This window comes from Podarcis filfolensis (assembly GCF_964270895.1).
Source record: "Podarcis filfolensis genome assembly, chromosome: 6".
NCBI classification, from domain to species: domain Eukaryota; kingdom Metazoa; phylum Chordata; class Lepidosauria; order Squamata; family Lacertidae; genus Podarcis; species Podarcis filfolensis.
In genome coordinates, this window is record NC_139609.1 from 74,671,859 (window position 1) to 74,691,790 (window position 19,932).

General features: G+C 45.2%; 1 protein-coding gene and 1 long non-coding RNA gene across 9 annotated transcripts in view; one reads left to right on the forward strand and one right to left on the reverse strand.

Annotated features, from left to right (window-relative positions):
- PPP1R16B (protein phosphatase 1 regulatory subunit 16B) overlaps positions 1-7,683 on the forward strand; it is a 111,057-nt gene extending 103,374 nt beyond the window's left edge. For all 8 annotated transcript variants that reach the window (XM_083618720.1, XM_083618718.1, XM_083618719.1 and 5 more), the window contains 5 exons: positions 540-665; positions 1,316-1,391; positions 1,724-1,853; positions 5,213-5,381; positions 6,160-7,683. In XM_083618720.1, coding sequence (XP_083474846.1) covers positions 540-665; positions 1,316-1,391; positions 1,724-1,853; positions 5,213-5,381; positions 6,160-6,681 — 1,023 coding nt within the window. In that variant the 3' untranslated portion in view covers positions 6,682-7,683. The remainder of the gene's footprint in view (positions 1-539; positions 666-1,315; positions 1,392-1,723; positions 1,854-5,212; positions 5,382-6,159) is intronic.
- Positions 7,684-18,367: 10,684 nt separating this feature from the next.
- Positions 18,368-19,908, reverse strand: LOC310764905. Its single transcript, XR_014549341.1, has 2 exons — positions 19,821-19,908; positions 18,368-18,566 (listed from the first exon to the last, which is right to left on the reverse strand). It is a non-coding gene; the product is annotated as an uncharacterized lncRNA (long non-coding RNA).
- Positions 19,909-19,932: the final 24 nt, after the last annotated feature.

The window sequence follows — 19,932 nt, forward strand, 5'->3', positions numbered from 1 at the left end:
GGGTATTGAATTTATATCAAGCTGGGCCAGTATTAGGAGCAAGAGCCATAAGGGTTGTGTCATTGTGGTGGAGCACACATTTTCCACACACACAGCTTCAGTTCCCAGCATCTCCAAGTAAGGCTGGAAGAGACCAGGCAGACCGATGATCTGACTTGATATATGGCAACTTTCTATGTGCTCAATGCCATACTTTGCTTGGGGCAGTCTTGATTTTGTATTAGGGTCAGGTTATCTGAGCTTGGCAAAACATCTACAGATAATAAAGAGTCTTATTGCTAGCTGTGCAGGTTCAGTGCTAAGAAATTAAGAGGCAATTGCTAAGCATTTGCTTTGAGCTGGAAAGGAATGGGAGCTGCGGCAATCTTAAGAACTCTTAATTGCTGAAATGGATGCAAAGCTGAATGAGGTATTGGTGCAAGGAGCAGGAGCCCAGTTGAGAACGCAGCTTAGGTCTTTGGGATGCACTTAATCCTTAAGGTCAGGCTCTAGGTTGTTTCATACTCAATATAAAAGGCATTGCCTTCTCCTTCTCCTAGTTGCATATAGCTGCAGCCAATGGCTACCTGCACGCAGCAGAGATTCTTCTGGACCATGGAGCAAGGCTGGACCTCAAGGACTGGGATGGCTGGGAGCCCCTCCATGCCGCCGCCTTCTGGGGACACGTACGTGTTTTGTTGCAAACCTTTCAGAAGAGGGCAAGACCAACTCATGAGAAGTAGTTCTTCAAAGACTTTTACCTACGATAGCTAAATAGAACCTCAATATCATTGACTGGGGAGCAACCATGAAGAGAGCCTTATATCCTACCTGTGAGCTTCCCTGCTGTGGGGAGACAAGATGCTGCAGGACTTGACTGGAGAGCCAGTGTGGTGTAGTGGTTAAGAGCGGTAGACTCGTAATCTGGTGAACCTGGTTCGCATCTCCACTCCTCCACATGCAGCTGCTGGGTGACCTTGGGCTAGTCACACTTCTTTGAAGTCTCTCAGCCCCACTCATCTCACAGAGTGTTTGTTGTGGGGGAGGAAGGAAATAGGAGATTGTTAGCCGCTTTGAGACTCCTTCGGGTAGTGATAAAGCGGGATATCAAATCCAAACTCTCTTCTTGACAAGGCCTTCTCCTACCTGCTCTGGCCAGGTTGAAGATGAAGTTCAAAACATATGGAGAGCACCAGCTTGGGGAAAGTTGGACTAAATGGACTTTTGGTCTGATTCAGCAGGGCTCTTCTTGCAATGCCAAGTTCATCTGTATAAAAGACATGGCCCTAGTGTTCAGAGGACTAGTAAGAATTTTGCTTTCTTTCCTTTATTCTAGATGCATATGGCAGAGCTGTTGGTGTCTCACGGCGCAAGCTTGAGCGCCCGAACCACCATGGATGAGATGCCAATAGGTGAGCTGTAATTCTGCCTCTGTTTTCACTTTCAGTTCTTGGGCAAATGCATATCCTGGCTCCCCATCTGAATATCAGTCTTCTGGGGGCATGTTCTTTACACCTCCACCCCCCACAAATTGCTGGAGGGGGAAAAATCTGAATCCAAGACTGGTTTATGCACATGAATAAAAGAAGCTCATGTTTTCTGTTCTCAGTCCCAGATGTTGCTGGGCTTGGAGTACTCCTAATAAAATGCAGTGTGTGAGCTGGGGACTGTAGTTACCATGCAGTCTTTAGCTACATCATTGCAGGGCAGCTCAACTCAAGGGTTTGGTTTCTATTCCCTTTAGACCTCTGTGAAGAAGAAGAGTTTAAGGTTCTGCTCTTGGAGCTGAAGCATAAGCACGATGTCATCATGAAGTCTCAGATGAGGCACAAGTCCTCCTTGAGCAGAAGAACCTCCAGCACTGGAAGCAGAGGGTGAGTGAGCAGAGAGAAGCCATGTTGGCTAGATGTATATTTCCATCCCTTTAGTGCTTGGCGAGTCTGAGCTTTGTAGCCGCTTAGTGGGATTTCCAACTGGCTGCAGTTGACTTCTATAAGCTTACTTTCAATAAATAAAAGCAGATTCAGCAAGAAAGGCAACAGGGCAAATGCACGCCATGATTGCAAGATTTAACTGAGAATGTGGGCTTGTGGTGGGGACAAAACTGATTTCCTACAAGAGATATTTTAGGAGGAAATCCTACAGTGTGGTTTATCAGGGGCTAAAATTAACCTTATCCTTATTATTATTTTATATTGCACTGTTACCAAAATGTGTTGTTTTACAGAAGAACATAAGCAAAAATATATATCAGGTGGTTCTTGCTACCAAGATCTTACAAAAACAATTTTATCTGTGTTAGTTTTAAAATACAGATCCAAAAAAAATGGGGGAGAGAGGCATGGGTTACAAGAAGTGAATTTGATCAAATGCAGTTGCATGCAGCTCTATACATGCTCTAAGTCCCTTGAATGCAGTGAGATTTTCTTAGGACTGCATAGGATTGTGTTGTGTTGAATGTGAGAACTAAGGGGTTAAGGATTCTCAACCTTTTTATATACCGTATTTTTCGCTCTATAACACGCACCTGACCATAACACGCACGTAGTTTTTAGAGGAAGAAAACAAGAAAAAAATATTCTAAACAAAACAGTGGATGTATGATTTTTGTGGTTCATGCTGTGGCCACAGACGTGATCTGACGGTGAGTTTGGGGTAGCCCAATGCAAAAATCCTGAGGATCCATGTGGATCCATGCTTTGTAACCATGTTTTTGCGCCATTGCAGCCCCATGAAACAGTGGGTGCGTGTGTGTTTTTTGGTGCAGGCTGTAGCCATGGATATGCTATGTGATCTGATGGTGAACTTGGGGTGACCCAGTGCAAAAATCCTGAGGATCCATCTGGATCCGTGCTTTGTAACCACACTTTAAGTGGGGAGGGAAGGAAAAGCATTCAAGGGACAAGGAGCACGTGTGGGATGTGTGGAGAAGGATGCTGCTAATAATGCAGAAGAGGGGTTTAAGGGAAGAAGGAACACGCGTGGGCTGTGTGGAGAAGGATGCTGCTAATGATGCAGAAGAGGGGTTTAAGGGGAGAAGGAACACGCGTGGGGTGTGTGGAGAAGGATGCTGCTAATGATGCAGAAGAGGGGTTTAAGGGGAGAAGGAACACGCGTGGGGTGTGTGGAGAAGGATGCAGCTAATAATGCAGGCGAGGGGTCTAAGGGGAGAAGGAACACGAATGGGGTGTGTAGAGAACGATGCTGCTAATAATGCAGGAGAGGGATTTAAGGGGAGAAGGAACACGCATGGGGTGTGTAGAGAAGGATGCTGCTAATGATGCAGGAGAGGGGTTTAAGGGGAGAAGGAACACGCGTGGGGTGGGTGGAGAAGGATGCTGCTAATGATGCAGGAGAGGGGTTTAAGGGGAGAAGGAACACGCGTGGGGTGGGTGGAGAAGGATGCTGCTAATGATGCAGGAGAGGGGTTTAAGGGGAGAAAGAGCTCGAGTGGGGTGTGTGGAAAAGGAGCTTTTCGGCGAGCTGAGCGGGGAGGGGGGAGGGAAAGAGCACTGTTGCTTTAAAGGAGCCAACCGGACAGCAGCCACTTACAGCAGTGTAAGCAGCTCCTTTTCTCTCCCGCTTTGCTCCTTCTCTCCCTCTTTGCTGCTTTACGCAGCTAATGGTGAATCCCCTGCAACCCAAGTCCTGCTCAGCAGATCAGCTGAGACGCTGGGAGAATCGTAATTTCCCCCTCTCCCTCATCCCGTGCCCTCCTGTCCCCAGCAGCCTTTTAAAAAAGTTTTTTACTGGTTTTCACTGCGCTCGTGGCTCAGAGCCCTCCTGTGCCCTGCCGTCCCTCTGCAGCCTCATTGCTCCGTTTAGAGAGCACACGGACCTTTGCTAGCTGAGGCTGCAGCAGCTGTTGCTGGCTACGGGGCGCTTTTTCCAGCTCGCTATGGCTCCCGTCTGTCCCTCCTCGCGTGTAAGCGGCTGCTGCCCGCTTTGCTGCCATGGCTCTCCTTCCCTCTCTCCTCCTTGGCTCCCCCCCTCCTCCTGGCTGTAAAGCAAGCAAAGCTAGAGCCGTGCAAAGCCCTGCAAGTGGCTCCCGCTTTGCTTGACTGACGGCAGCCATGGCTCCGGTCAAGTGCATTCGCTCTGTAACACGCACAGGCATTTTCCCTTACTTTCTAGGAGCAAAAAAGTGCGTGTTTTGGAGCGAAAATTACGGTACCTACAGTATATTGAGGGAAGACGCACAGTTTGCTAGCATGGAATGAGAGCCACCTACTGACCATTTAGCATCATGGGAACTAATGCTTTAGTTATTAATTATGGAGCAATTACACGTCCTGGGCAAAAATATTATAGCAGATTTGCATGTTTGCCTACTCACAATAATTTATGCAAGCATTTCAATGAATTCAGTTGCTGCTGAACCAAGGCACAAGTTGACAGATTTCAGGCTTGCACATGGGATCTTTTGAATTCTTTTTACTACTGTCCTGAGATTCACAAGCTGCAGTCTTATGTAAAAGATATACTCTTTGGCCAATTAAAGAATTCTGAATTTGAGTAACAGAACTTAAAGGAGCTCACAGCCTTCCCATGCAGAACTCCACTCCTGGGCTCTTCATTTCAACAGGATAACTTAGGGTGTAAGGGGAGTCATTTTGCTGCTGCTATTATTAAATATAACTGGGAGTCAGAATCCCTTGCTTATAACCTCCAGGTTGGATTACTGCAATATGCTCTATGTGGGGCTGCCCTTGGCCCAGAAGCTGCAGGTAGTGCAAAATGCAGTGGCTTAGCTTCTCACTGGGGCAGCCTATTGCCACCATGTTATGGTACTGCTGAAAGGATTGCAATCACTGCCAATAAGCTGTCGGGCTCAATTCAAGGTGTTTGTTCTTGTGTACAAAGCTCTATACAGCTTGGGATGAGGGCATCAAAAATATTGCCTCACCCCACCTTAGAAAACACAACAACTTGGAGTCCAAAGTGGCCTGGCGGGTCAATCTCTGAAGTCCTATAGGCCTAATCACTACTACTACTACTACTACTACTACTACTACTACTACTAATAATAATAATAACAACTACAAAGGGTAAAGGGTACTTCCCTTATTAATAAGGCCTGATGATGCTTATATGCAACTTAGTGAAATATTCTGTGAAGTGCTTTTCTGTGAAGGGGTGTTCACACTGGGAATGTAGCTACAGAACAAAATATCCACTCCAGTTCAGTGATTATCCTCTTCACAATCCCTCTCCTCTGTCCTTTTTTCTTCAGGAAAGTGGTACGGAGGGCAAGCCTTTCTGACCGAACCAACCTTTACAGAAAGGAGTACGAGAAGGAGGCCATCATCTGGCAGCAAATAGAATCTTCAGAAGAACAGAGGACCTCTGGCTACAACGGTGACATCAGAGAGTCTTGCTCCAACCAAGAGAACACAGATCCAGTAAGGGGCAAAGTAATAACTAACTAATCCTTATGTTGGAGTGAAGGTATTTCCAGTGCTCCAAAGTAGAGTGGAAGTTTCGTTATCCCAATAGCCTATGCTCCAACGTGTGCTCATCTATCGCCTCATGCCGATCTCTTGGGGGTGTCCCTTTTCCCCTGCCCTGCCAATCCAGGAAGGTTTTGGATAACTTGACAAAAAGAATGGAAGCAGACTGCCCTGTGTCTGCTTATCAGCTTATGAATGTTTTCATAAGCCACAGGCTAGCCTAACATAGCAGGCATGCATAGCTCCTTGGTGCATGGAAATCAGTAAGCGTCAGTCAAATGATAAATGGTTAGTCTGTGAAGAATACAGAGAACATAAAGATTTGATTGATTATGAAATAATCTAAGGAAGGGAAATGATTGAAGAACAGATGTAAATGCAAGTAAGACAACTAAGAGACTTGTGGTGAATGCGGTGGAAGTCTTTTATGATATTTTAACTAAGATTTATATATTGCAGTATTTGAAGCAAGAATTTGGTAATATTCCAGGTTCTGAAAAGTATTTTTTCTTTTCTTTTGTCTTTTTTCTTTATATCTTTTATTTTTCCTTTTATTTCTTTTTCTTTTTATTAGTTTTCATTTTGGAAAATATGTATATAAGTATGTTTACAATGTTATGTATTCTTTGTTTTATTTTTATTTTTTGAAAAATTCAATAAAAATATTTTTTTAAAAAAAGATAAATGGTTAGTCATGGCTGAGCCTTTTTCATTTTCTTTTCTGTTTCAGAACTCTCCAGCAGATTCACCCACAGTCCTTCCGGAGCTGGTAACCAAAAGCACGCAGTGCGACTCGGAAACCCTCCTCCAGAACGGGCTCAACTTATCCTCTGCCACTTACCAATACTCTATCCCTAATGGAGATGTTTGGAAAATGCATTCTGCCCTGGACAATGAGGCAGGCCAAGCACTGCCCTATGAAACCCCCGGAGTCCCTGATTCTCATCAGATCTGGGGGGGCTACAAAGAAAGGAGCCACCAAACCCTTGCGGAGCTGAAACGGCAGCGGGCAGCAGCGAAGCTTCTCAACCACCCCTTCATCAGCACACACTTTGGGAGCAACGGGGGCAGCACAGCTGAGAACGGGGGAGAAGCAAAAGAGCACCTCATTAGCTCCAGGACTCCTTCCTATACGTCCAATGGGACTTCAGTTTATTACACAGTGTCGAGCGGTGATCCACCTCTCTTAAAGTTCAAAGCTCCCATGGAAGAAATGGAGGAGAAGGTGCACGGGTGCTGCAGAATTTCCTGATCCAATTTCATTGCTAACCAGCTGAGATGCTAAGCTGGGTAGGCATGTTGCATCCTCTGCTGAGTCTTGGTTGTTATCACTGCGGAACGGGAGAATCTGGATCAGTCATCTCAGGCCAGGCTGTCCCAGGCTTGCTCATTTTTAGTACCTTACTTTGCTTTTGCAATTCCATTAAAAAAATCAAGCAAGTGTAGGTGGCATAGAGAAATCCAGGACAGCTCCTTATTGCATACTCTTGTCCACACGAGAGAGAGAGAGCTATCTCATTACATCCATGTGATTGCTAACCCCATCTTTATTTCTGAGCTTCTTGGGCCACCATGCTCCTGAAAAATGGCCCTTTGGGAACAAACCCTCTCAACACATCCTTGGTGCACCATTACCAAAGGTATGCGATCCAAACCTGAGCACTTTTACGAGCAGCGTAGGTGGACTGTTGAAGGACTCACTTTGCCTACACAAATGTGAGGTTTTTGCACACAGAAGACATATGCACTTTACTACAACAACCAGTAGACTGTTCTGTGACAGCACAGTTGGGACACTTAGCCATCCTGTTGCCAATTTTTTTGAGCCACCGTTTCCTGTTGTGCTCTTTGTACAAACACAGAGAGTTGGATAGGTCTTCTCTGCAAGCGGCAACCCTATTATAAATGGGTGGGATATTCCTTAGAGTGATACAGCTAAAAGGGATTAATGGTTCACACATAACCTCCATTGCAGTCCTTTCACTTAGCACTTGGGCATAATTTGACACATGGCTGGCAAATTCAACTTTAAGTTCATCACATTTCATCAGAGAGCAGCTGTGTTTGGATTCCCCCCCCCCAAACCACTGTTGGGGAAAGATTAGGGTGGATGGGATCTTCTTCTAAACATTATTTTTTGTCACTTGGACCGTTGTAATTGTATTTTTGGTTAGCCCATGCTTACTATGCCTAAGAGAGTATTTGAAATGGCTCTTGAACATTAAAGTTTGTGGCCTGTTTTGTTTTGGCAAAATCTTCCTGTTCTGCTGTGATTCTCATATCATCCTCTGATATTTAAAATTTCTGGCTTTTTCTCAGCTATTCCTCAGCTATTTTAGTAACCAGGGTTACTAAAACAAGGTTTGGAAACACTCAGCTGTTTAAAAATATAGGCAGTACTGTACATTGAGAAAGATGCAGGGCCATCAATGAAAATTGCTGGGTTGAGTTTTCCTCTACCGTAACATGCAGCAGTAACATTTATCCCATGTTGTGGTGTCATGGCATTGTGCATTACCTCACCTTACTCATTGACTGATGTGACTGCAGATGGGGAAACACTTCATGTCATGACATTGTGCAAGAAATAGCAGATCTTATGGAAAGACAGCCTCATATCATCTGTCTCGTGTAATTCTGCTCGCATGGGAAGCTCTTGACAGTGAACAAAAGCCATCACACAGCAATAAGAATATTAACCAAGGGCTGGAAGCAAATCCTGCGGCCAAATAACAATGCTGCTCATTGAAGGTCTTCAGCATGAGTAGCCTCTCCTTCGGCCACACCATTGTGCAAGAATGGGCATTCATCTTAAATTCCTCCAAACATCAGTTTACTTACTTCTGAAAGGCTGCTTAGTTTTGCATGTGCTGTGCAGTCTCATCTCTTAAAGATTAGACTCGGAATTCTTTCTCTGACAGCTCAAAGACCACGTCACAGCGGCATCCATTTTGAGAGCGAGGCCTAGCTTTTCCTTTATGGCAAAAACAATATACAATGCACAGCATAGCTATCTAAGATGGCTGACTTGCCGTCTCAACCTCTGCAGAATACAAAGCTGCTGCAGTGACATTGAAAGCAGCTGTAGGCCATGTGCAGTCCCAAATCTCCAAGTGGGGTAATCTCTCAGGGGGCTCAGTATATACTTGAGTTGGGTTTCCTTGGGATGTCGGTCACTGGAGGTTTGTGGTGGTGTCTTTGTGATGCATGGCTTTATAACACACATGCAGGTTGAGCATAAGATAAAAGGGCTCACATCATTAACACTCCAACAGAACTTGATTTCCTAATAGTTTATTTTGGGGGCAGCTCTTTTTTTTTGGTGGTTATGGGTCATCACAGTCATTGCTTTGGTTTCTCATTGAGTGAAATCAGGCCTTTGTATGTTCTTTGTCTTTGGTGACAAAGTTAGATTGGCTCCCTTCTTTCCTACTTGCTCCCAGCCAGAGGAAGTGACACGTAGCTCTTCCCTTCCAGAATCACTGATCCATTGAGACATCTCCTTAACCGAGTTGGGTCCTTGACCATTCTGCCAGGGCCATCAAGATAATCTTGAACAATCCTGTTTGTCACATCTACTTTCTTCTTATCCAACTCTACAAAGAACCATGAGGCTGTGAGGAATCCCAGCATCTTGGCTAGCCATCGCCACCCCAGAACATAGCAATATATGCTCCAGGTATAAGCAGTGGAGGGAAAACAACTATAGCCACTTACTGCTATAGTATGGGCAGGATTCAACCAATGAGTCACAGTAGTGGAAGCCCGCAGAAAGACTCCCACTTGTGCAACAGGGCTTCCCCCACTTCCCTCCCCTGTGCCACCTGAAATTGGCTTGGAGGGTTGTGAGAACCTGCACAACACATGGGGGAGATCACTCCAGCTAGCAAGCTGAAACACTTGCCCTGATGGAATTATCTATCATAGTGCAACATTAAATTCCTCCATATATGTCCTGGGTCTGGGCCACATACCTGCCTAAACATGACGTGTAAAATAAGCCTCGGTGTAAGAGAGAGTATAGAAGCAACAACAGTTATGGCTTTGCAAAGGGTATATCTCATTTAAGTGATTTTGTTGAGAAAGCACCTCTGGAGAGAGCTGAGAAAACTAGTGAAATAATCGAAGATTGCACACACAATGCAGTAAATTTGCAAAAACTCTTTCAGCTCAGTTAATCAGGTTGTGCTTAGTGCATTCTTTGCTTGTCCTCGCAGTATAATTTACACCACAGATTTTGAAAAAGAAGCCCCAATTAGTGCCCTCCAGATTTCATTGGGACTATAACTTCTATCAACCCCACTTAAAGCTGTAAACCCCTCTTTTTTCCCTTGATTCACCACTCTTGGTTTGTGCAAGGGAGACAAACTATAAGCCTGGATGTTCTGGGTAGTGTGGCAGCGGCGGCAGCAGAAGCTGACCAAAGTGATCACAACCTTCAGGCTGGGAATCCATGTTTGCTCATTCATTCTAAGCCGCAGTTCAGCTTAGCTGTATGTGCAAAACCGGGTTGTTGTCTTTCCTGTTATCAGATGGAAAAGCAGAAGTAGATATGCACAAGGAATATGGGGGTAGTTTTTGAAGATACGAATAGGTCCTTAACATCTTGAATGTGACAGATCACTTTAATGTTCAGTGTGTCTGTTCTGAACAGAAGTCTACTGTGCCCTCAACTGGAGAGTAATTGTTACTGCACATCATCTATTTTGCTGTCATCTAGTGAATTACACAGTGCCATTTTCCTATAGATCCTTCATAACCCGTGTAACCTAAATAAATCTGGCAATTTCTGAATGCACAGTTCTTTCCATAGTACATTTCCGAGCACAATTCAAAGTGTTGGTGCTGACCTTTAAAGCCCTAAACGGCCTCGGTCCAGTATACCTGAAGTAGCTTCTCCACCCCCTTCATTCTGCCCGAACACTGAGGTCCAGCGCTGAGGGCCTTCTGGCAGTTCCCTCGCTGCAAGAAGCCAAGTTACAGGGAGCCAGGCAGAGGGCCTTCTCGGTAGTGGCACCCACCCTATGGAACGCCCTCGCACCAGATGTCAAAGAGAAAAACAACTTGCAGACTTTTAGAAGACATCTGAAGGCAGCCCTATTTAGGGAATCTTTTAATGTTTGACAGACCATTGTATTTTAATATTTTGTTGGAAGCCACCCAGAGTGGCTGGGGAAACCCAGCCAGATGGGCGGGGTATAAATAATATATTATTATTATTATTATTATTATTATTATTATTATTATTATTATTTATTTCCAGGGCTTGTCCTACCATATCAGTGTGACAGAGAGATGAAGAGGCAAGATCACCTTCATATATGTGTTTTGTACTACAACTTACATTTCCAACCTTTTTTTTCAAAAAGTGAAAATGATTCATTTTTTTTTAAAGTTGTACATAGGCTTTGACCAGTAGGCTACTTTTTCTTTCAGCCCCCACTTTTTGTACCTTTCCCTGACACTTGAGGATTTTCTACATGTTGTCTGAAGTGCAGCATGGAATGTGTTCCTCTCATGTGCCCAACCTGTGTACTTTGTTGTTGTTTTAAAGAAAGCAACCCGCACACCCGTTCCCTCCTTAGAGATCACATCTTCCTATGCTGCAGCGAAAATGTGTGTTACCACTAGGTAGCTCTGAGAACCACTAGGGGAAACCAAATCCCATAGCTTATCACCATTCCAGGGCACTCTTTCCAAATCCAGACTTGGCAAGCATCTGCTGAAAACTCACCCTAGTGATCATTTGTTTATTAATCACAACTGCATAATTACATGTAAAAGGAAACTTTATTATTTGCCATAAGCTGAAAGCACATATGAAGTTCACAAGCTTGAGAGGTTGTGGTCGAAGATGCAACATCCTCCCAGACATCTTCAGATGTATGAAAGCTGTTGTGATGTTGCACAATTTTCACAGGAGCAAATCACTTACAGGCACTGTGACCTGTAAGATGTAAATGCTAGTTGTATATTGAGATGTGAAGGATACGTAAACTTATTTATTGAGAGGGAAGGGAACTTGTCAGTAGGAAAGTACTAGTATGAGGCCTTCCTAATGGGTATCAAAGAACTTTATGGCTCTGCTCCATCTCTAGTCTTGCACATCTCATAGCTCTGGATGTGGATTCCTACACAGTCATCATAGTCGCATTAAGCATCCACATCAGGTGACCCAAGGAATTCATTTGCTTCATTGAGGGGGGGGGTGTCTGAAGAGTGCTTTGGTTATGCTCTTCTTGTTTAAGGTTTTCAGTAGATGGAAATGTTGAAGCTGTAAGTGGCTTCCTGTCTTAGGAAGAACTGCTCTGCTTAGTGTTTGGCAACAGTTCCATGAAACATAAAGCTGCTTTTGAACTCCTGACAAGACAAACGTTCCCAAGAGTTATTCTTGTAATGCAGCTTCTTGTCATCTTATGCTTCTCTCCCTCTTTCTCAGGGTTTTTCAGATTTGCACCTAACATTTCCAAAATCCTGGCCTTGGGTAAAACAACAGATAAAGTCTATAACAGTATCCTTACTTTAGAGCAGTGTTGCTTCATAATGGAGAGTTAAGAAAAGCAGTCCATTATGTTACATAGCTGTGGGATTTTCTTGATGGTTTTCCTACAGAGTATTAACAAAATATGTTTTTGGTGCATCTGGAAAGTATAGATCTCTTTTCATTCATTTGAGTTTATTTGCATAATGGTGGCTTGCACTGGTTGAGTCTTGGGTTACAACCCTTAAATTCTTCTCTAGAGCAATCCAGTGAATATTAATGAGGCTATTCTGGAAGAAGTAGGTATGAGAATTACAGTCTTGATTTCTAGACACATTTTTTTGTGCTCACCTGAAGATTATACTGTCCTTCAAGGCCTACACTCAAGGGCAATATACAAAATGTTGCTACTGGAGAATTGCAATCCTTCAAGATAGTGACAGAGTTAGATGTTAACATACCTCACATCTAATAATTCAACTTTTCCAGGTTTTGACTGGAAAGGAAGGAAGGAAGCTGATTACAGAGTAAGTCCTGTAAATGTTATCCAGGGAAGATAAGCTACTGCACATTCAGGAAATAACAGTTTGATCAGCCCTTTGCAATAACTTGACTCTGTGGATCTCTATAAATGATGTACAAACAAAGAATGAGATTGTTTATGTGGTGGGGCCACGGGGCGTGGGCGGTCTTGGCAGGGGAAATACACCTGTATATTACATTAGCAGCATTGTGTACAAAAATGTCATTTTGGCACACAGAATCTAATATAACTTTTAAAATAAGGATGATTTGATATTTTATGGAATCAACTTCATATTGCTGTAATGTATGTATGAAAAGATGGTGGTTCCTTAACTGTTGAAACAAGTATATAAAATCTAAAACTGTCTGCGAGTATGATGACAAAACAGTATATGTGTGACAGTATTAGTTTCTGACTTTGGTGTCTTAACAGAACAATTTTTAATTTAAAAACTATTAAATTACTTTTAAGAACAAGATAGAAGTTGAGTGTTGAGTCCTTGTGCCGAGTTAAAACACTATATAAGAAATACTTGCCCTCTCAGATTGGCTTTTCATTATGCTGAAAGATGCCTACATATATACAGCTGTTCCTGAAGGACGGGGAGCATCTGGCAACAGGTGTAGGCCAAAACTGGTCCAGGGCCAAAAGATGCTTTACTAGACAGCCGTCACTTGCAGTGCAGGGGTTTCTCATGAAGGGCAACTGCACGTCACAGCTCTTGACAGTGGGTTACATCAGGTGGTGATTCTTGGCATTGGAACAAGTAGGTATATCCCTGCTCTCCTCTGTGAAATTTTGGAGCATGTGGTTTAAGGCCAAGCTGGACATGGGATTAAGTGCATCTTTGCATTTAGCATGCATGTTATTTTAAAATGTAAATGGATAGTTAACAGGTATGCAGGGGGCAAGGAGGAAGACTTTAACCCTATTGCTCTTCTGCCAAGATCCTAATTAAAATTGGGGCCTGCTCCAGTCCGACTTGCCCCCACCCCTGAGCCAATGGACACTCAGTTTGCGCTGTGGGAAGGAAGAAGCAGTATTAGAAACAAATAAATAAAATGCATAGTGCTGCTCTGAATGACAAGGAACAGCTAGTGCGTACTAATGTTGGAATGGTGCTTGGAATGGATATCCACAGGGGACAGGGCAAGTATGTGTGGAAGTGGGGAATACAGTATGCAAGTTGCCCATGCCCATCCTGGCTTCAAAACAGTCAGGAAGTGGTCCTCTGATAGCATAGAGGCTTGTGGAAGGAGGAGCAGGGCAGAGTTCTCCCGTGAACTATGTGCAAGGCTGGTTTCTGCAACGGAGCAATCCAAATGAGTGAGCTAATTCCACGGGCGAAGCTGACGCACCCTGCAAAAGAATGTTCGCAGCATCCATTGCAAAACGTGCTTCCTATTATTCATTGCCATCTGAACTTTCCCATCCGAATCGCAAAACCTGTGTTCATGGCTTGCTGCATAACAGCCCCGTCTCTGAGAAGGATCGCTCAGATTTTCAGCTGGAAAACATGCTAGCAAAGAGGTGCGGCCTAGTTCTGCAAAAAGACCATGTCCGACCAGGGACCGTAGGTGAGCAAAAGCATGTTATGCTACATAACTGGATGGGGAACTGCACATAGAAATAATGCTGGTTGTGTGTGGTTCCTCATTTTCCAGTGGCTGGGGCTGCATGCGTTGAGAACCTTCAGAAAGCTGCAGTTACACCTACATGTGTTCATGGAAGAAACTGCCCTACCAGTCACAGCACAAAGCATGCTTTGGCGCTAACCACATCAATGCCCAGAGAACGAAAGTACATGCCCCACTTCTACTGCAGAAGCTAGGGAGGTTTGTTGATAGGAGACCACCCGGGAACCATTTGGAAGCTGCTGTGAGCTCCTTGGTGATAGGACAGGGTATAACAAGAATGTTGTTGTTTAGTTGTTTAGTCGTGTCCGACTCTTCATGACCCCATGGACCAGAGCACGCCAGGCACTCCTGTCTTCCACTGCCTCCTGCAGTTTGGTCAAACTCATGCTGGTAGCTCCAATAACACTGTCCAACCATCTCGTCCTCTGTTGTCCCCTTCTCCTTGTGCCCTCCATCTTTCCCAACATCAGGGTCTTTTCCAGGGAGTCTTCTCTTCTCATGAGGTGGCCAAAGTGTCGGAGCCTCAGCTTCAGGATCTGTCCTTCCAGTGAGCACTCAGGGCTGATTTCCTTAAGAAAGGATAGGTTTGATCTTCTTGCAGTCCATGGGACTCTCAAGAGTCTCCTCCAGCACCAGAATAATAACAAGAATAATTAAACGCAACACCAGGAACCTATACACACAATGAGAAAAAGGGGTACCATAGCTGTTGCAACAGGGACAACTATACTAAGGTTACCAGATTTTTTTTCAATGAATCCAGGGACTTCAAACAAACCAACAAATTACATTCGGGATGTTGATGCTGCAGCGATGGCAGAGGGGCAGCCACCGCCTTGACCTCAATCACCACGTTTTCCCTTCCTCTGAGGCTTCTATCTCCTTTATCCGTGAGCCCGGGCAGCCCCTGAGTTGTTGGTTCTTCGGTGGTGGTGGTGAAGCAGTGTACAGTGGTTCAGGCATGGAAGGCGGAGGAGGGCCAAGAGCAGTGGTGGCGGCGAGGCTCAGGCAGCGCGATGCCTCCCTTCCCATCGGAGCAGCCCCGATCCCTTTTCTACTTGTGTGCAAGCAGGAGGGGGTGGGGATCCCTCAGCTGGGAAGGGAGGCTTCACACTGCCTTTCAGGGCAGCCCCATCCCAACTCCTACTTGCGTGTAAGCAGGAGGGGGCAGGGATCTCTTAGGCAGTGCAGTGCCTCTCTTCCCATCAGAGCGGCCCCAATCCCATTCCTACTTGTGTGCAAGCAGGAGGGGGTGGGGATCCCTCAGCTGGGAAGGGAGGTTTCCCGATGCCTAACTGAGAGATCCCTGCCCCCTCCTGTTTGCACGCAAGCTCTGATAGGCAGCGTGAAGCCTCCCTTCACAGCTGAGAGTTCCCCGCGCTGCTCCTGCTTTCATGCATGTAGGAGTTGGGAGGCTGCTCCAATAGGCAGCATGAAGCCTCCCTTCACAGCTTAGTTGCTGGGGTCAGGGAAGGTGGAGGCAGCCTGAAAGCTGCATCTTAAGAGTCTCTGCACCACCATCATATGGGGACTTCCGAGCAGCTAATGAAGCCAGTCAGAGCCAACTGCTCCAGGCTGCTGAGACTGCCGCTGCTGCATTTCCCAGGGACATTAGGTGAAATCCAGGGACATTCCGGGGATGGAATTCGTCAGGGACTTGTTTTCAAATCCGAGGACTGTACTGTCCCCGGGAAACGGGGACATCTGGTAACCCTAAACTATACAGCATTTGCTTTTGTGTGACTTTGGTTGTCATTTACTTCTACCTGGTGGTAAATTTGGTATACTGCATTTATTTGAAGCAACTGAATATCATGCTGAAGCATATCCAACACCTTGGCAGATCTGCTTGCCTTCACTTCCTGCCCTGCTGGTATGTGAACAGCAGTGTTAAACCTATTGCTGGGGGCAGTGTGCTGTCATGCATAGTTCACATACAAATCACTTAGGCACATGTTCCCGCTTCCCCTGCGTAGCAGCTTTTTGCGAACCTGGTCAGGGACATAGATTAGCATTTAATCTGGCTTCTACTCCCATTTAAACAGCCGTGCTTGGATTGAGATCCAAGCAATCTTAAAGACTGCTGCATGGTTTACTTACTAAACACCCTACAATGAAATATTATACTGGAAGAGAATGTACGGTAATTGGGGAGGTCCATAGCTCAGGGGTCAAGGCTTGCACGCAAGGGTCTCTAGGTAGGACTGGCCTGAAAGCGTCCCAACCATTTAGTGTCAACAATACTGAAGTAGGTGGACCAGTGGTGTGGCTTGAAGCAGCTTCCAATGTAATTTTTTTAAAAAAAGTCATTTTTGTCATCCTTGTGTTGGACAGATCCATTTTGGGGGAAATGCACCTGAAGAACAAAGTTACATGGAGATGACAAGAGATGATATTCTAGAGTGGGGATGGATATTTTAGTGTCCCCGTCCCCCCAAGTAATTGCTGGACTGAAGCTTCCATCATTCCTGACCGCTGGCTATGTTGGCTGATGGGAGGTTGGAGTCCAGCTACATCTCAAGACCAGCTCGTTGGTTATGGGATACATCTAAGCATTCTTAAATGGCTCAAGGGTGAACTCTTTAAAAAATATGTAGCTGGTCATCACCCATTAGTGAAAGTAGGCAATATAATGCCTTATTTCATTTTTTAAAAGATATGCAAGGGAAGCTGGGAAATAAGCCTTGGCTATGTTGGTGAAAAGCGTAATATAGAGAAGCAAGTCCAGCTGAGCAAGAATCAGCTTCTCCTCTGAAAAGGGAAGTCCTTTTAAACTTCTTTCAGAGTATCATTCAAACACATGGAAAGGGCTTTTTGGTAAGTATTAGATATCAGGACTTTTCCCACAACAGAGGGAAGTAAGCAACATGGGCCTCAAGGCTCTCTGTTTGGATGGGTGCTGTTTATCTTGCTCATAAAATTATTTGCAGTCAGGGATGACAGAATATGACCATGTTTTCAGGCAACACTAGATGATTCAGGATGGTGAAAAGCAAGGTGGAATGCAAGTGCTCCAAAGACAATCTTGCCACACTGGGGAAATGAGAAACGAAGTGGCACAAGTGGTATAATGTAAGTAACTGCAAAACAGCCTTTGTTCCTGGTGCCCTCCAGATGTTTTGGACCAAAACTCCCATCAGCCCCAGTGAGGATGGACTAAGACCTGGGTTCAAACCCTTTGGCCGATCACCATTCCTCAGCCCAACCTACCTCACAGGGTTGTTGTGAAGATAAAATAGAATGGGGGAGAGAGAGCCTTGAACTCCTTACAGGAAAGGTGGGGTACAAATGTATAGATAAATATGAGAGGTACACAAGAATTTGGGGCTGTTACAGCCCACAAGTTCTCTAATTCCTATCCAACTGTACCACCCATGCTCTGTCCAAGGCCACCCCAGTCCTAAAACAAGATCTTCCACATCTGTGATCTCTCCTTCCAGATCAATTGTGTAGCAAGGCATTATGCATGCTAATCAGTGTGTGCTACAAGCAAAGACCAGAAAAAACAAGTTGTGCCATGCCAAAGATGCCCACAGAACAGCTGTGGATGACTGTAGCAAGCATACCATGGAGGGCAAAGAAAGCATTCTTTCATCGCCCGCTATTTTTCTTCGTGCTCTCTGAACATTCCTGTGTATATACACACATGCTGAAACGCATAACCTTCCATGGCTTTGGGAAAGACAGGAAGAACTCAGAGCCCTGGCCCTTCTCTTGATTAGAATTTGCTTTCTGCCTAGTGCATAAGTACTCAGAAGTGGCTTGTGCAAGTGTGCATCCATCCTGTGCTTCCAGATTGCCATCAGTAGGCTGGAGCTGAAGAGGCTGCTTCGTTTGCCAGCAATCACTGCTCTGTGGGATGGCTAAAAGTAGGCGGATGGGCCTGTGTATGCAATGCAGACTCTATGGTTGCAGAGCAAAGGTCTCAGGGTCCTGCAAAGCGCAGTGATACTGTCAGATCACGCTCACCCAAGCTGTCAAAGACAGCCCCTAATGGTATTGGAAGTGCTTCACCACCAGCTTCTTTACTGTCCACCATGGACAGCAAAGGAAGATCTTTCTAAGATCTCCACAAACACAAGATCATCCCCAAGCGTCCTGCTGGAGCTGCCCCGAAACCTCTAGGTATAGGGCGGTATTTCAAGAAACAATAAAAACAATAAAACAAGAAACAATAAAAAATAATGTTTATAGCAATGACCCGCCCACCAACAGCATCCTGGTACACAAGGAGAAGCTAAAGTCAATTCCTAGTTCCTTCTCAGGAGTTCCTCCTATATTCATTCACAGAGGCAGTTTTAAAATAGATTTATTCCATCAATAAATGAATGAATGTAACTTGGGTTTGAATGGTGGACCACCATAAAGCAGAGGCCCAGAGCACCAGTAATTGTAGCCCGTCAGCTGCTATTGATTGATGCCCCATCCAGAAGTCAACTTGTGTGCGACATACATCCACGTGATGCGCCGGTCCCTATCAGCCAGACTGGAAACTAGAACAGACAATATACTTCAGAAATAAATAAAAAAAATTGACAATCTTGCATGCAAAAAGAATTAAGGCAGAGCAAAGTTGTAGAGCATTTGCTCTGCATGCAAAAGGCCCCCAGGATCAATCCCTGTTTTCTCCTGGCAGAGCTGGAAGAGAACCCTGGAGAACCCAGCTGTTGGTCAGTGTTGGGCAGGTGTGGGGAACCTTTGCCCCTCCGAAGGGCTATGCTTGCTAGGACTGATGGGAGTTGTAGTTCAGCAAAGGTTCTCCTCTGCTGGACTGAGCTAGATGGACAAATGGCCTGACTACTGTATGAAGTAGCCTCCTGTTTCTAAAGCTGGGGGAAGTAAATCAGAACCTCCAGATTAAAACACACAAATACATAATAACCATCACATCTTGAAAAGGATAGGGGGTAGGGTTGTGGCACCTTAAAGATATATTGTGGCATAATGCCACAAAAGTAAGTCCTGCTACCTTCAGAGGTCTTTAAAAGGTAAAGGTACCCCTGACCATTAGGTCCAGTTGCGGATGACTCTGGGGTTGCGGCGCTCATCTCGCTTTATTGACCGAGGGAGTCGGCGTACAGCTTCTGGGTCATGTGGCCAGCATGACTAAGCCGCTTCTGGTGAACCAGAGCAGCGCACGGTATCTGAAGAAGTGTGCATGCACACGAAAGCTCATACCAAGAACTAACTTAGTTGGTCTTTAAGGTGCTACTGGAAGGAAAAAAAAATTTTTGTTTTGGCACGGAAACACCGTTTACCTTCCCGCTGGAGCGGTACCTATTTATCTACTTCCACTTTGATGTGCTTTCGAACTGCTAGGTTGGCAGGAGCAGGGACCGAGCAACGGGAGCTCTTTAGTCCCTGGTAAATTCATTGCCGGCCAAGGTAGAAATCCTACACATACTTACCAGGCGGTAAACCACACCGAAGGCAGGGGGGCTTACTTGTGAGTAAACATATACAGGATTCCGCTGTAATATGTTTGTCTCCAAGTTGTCCAAAACCTCTTTCAGTGTGAATTTGCCGCAGCCCTGACCCTACTTACCTGGGAGTAAACCCCATAGAATTAAACAGGGCTTAGGTCAAAGTAAACATCGGCTGCAACTCGGCTGGCGGTCTACTTGCTTTGCCGATAGAGAAAAGCGCTCAAGCAAGGACGCAGCCTCAAAGCTTGAGATTATTATTATTATTATCAGCCTCCATCTCCGGCGGGATCCAGGTGACGCCGCAGTTTGCCTTATACCTACCTGATCGCAGTGCAGGAGCGGTTACCCGTCTGAGCTCAGTTCCCACCGCGCCCAAGCTCCGGGCGAAATGAATGGATACATGTTGCGCCTAAGAACTTACGGGAGGCAGAAA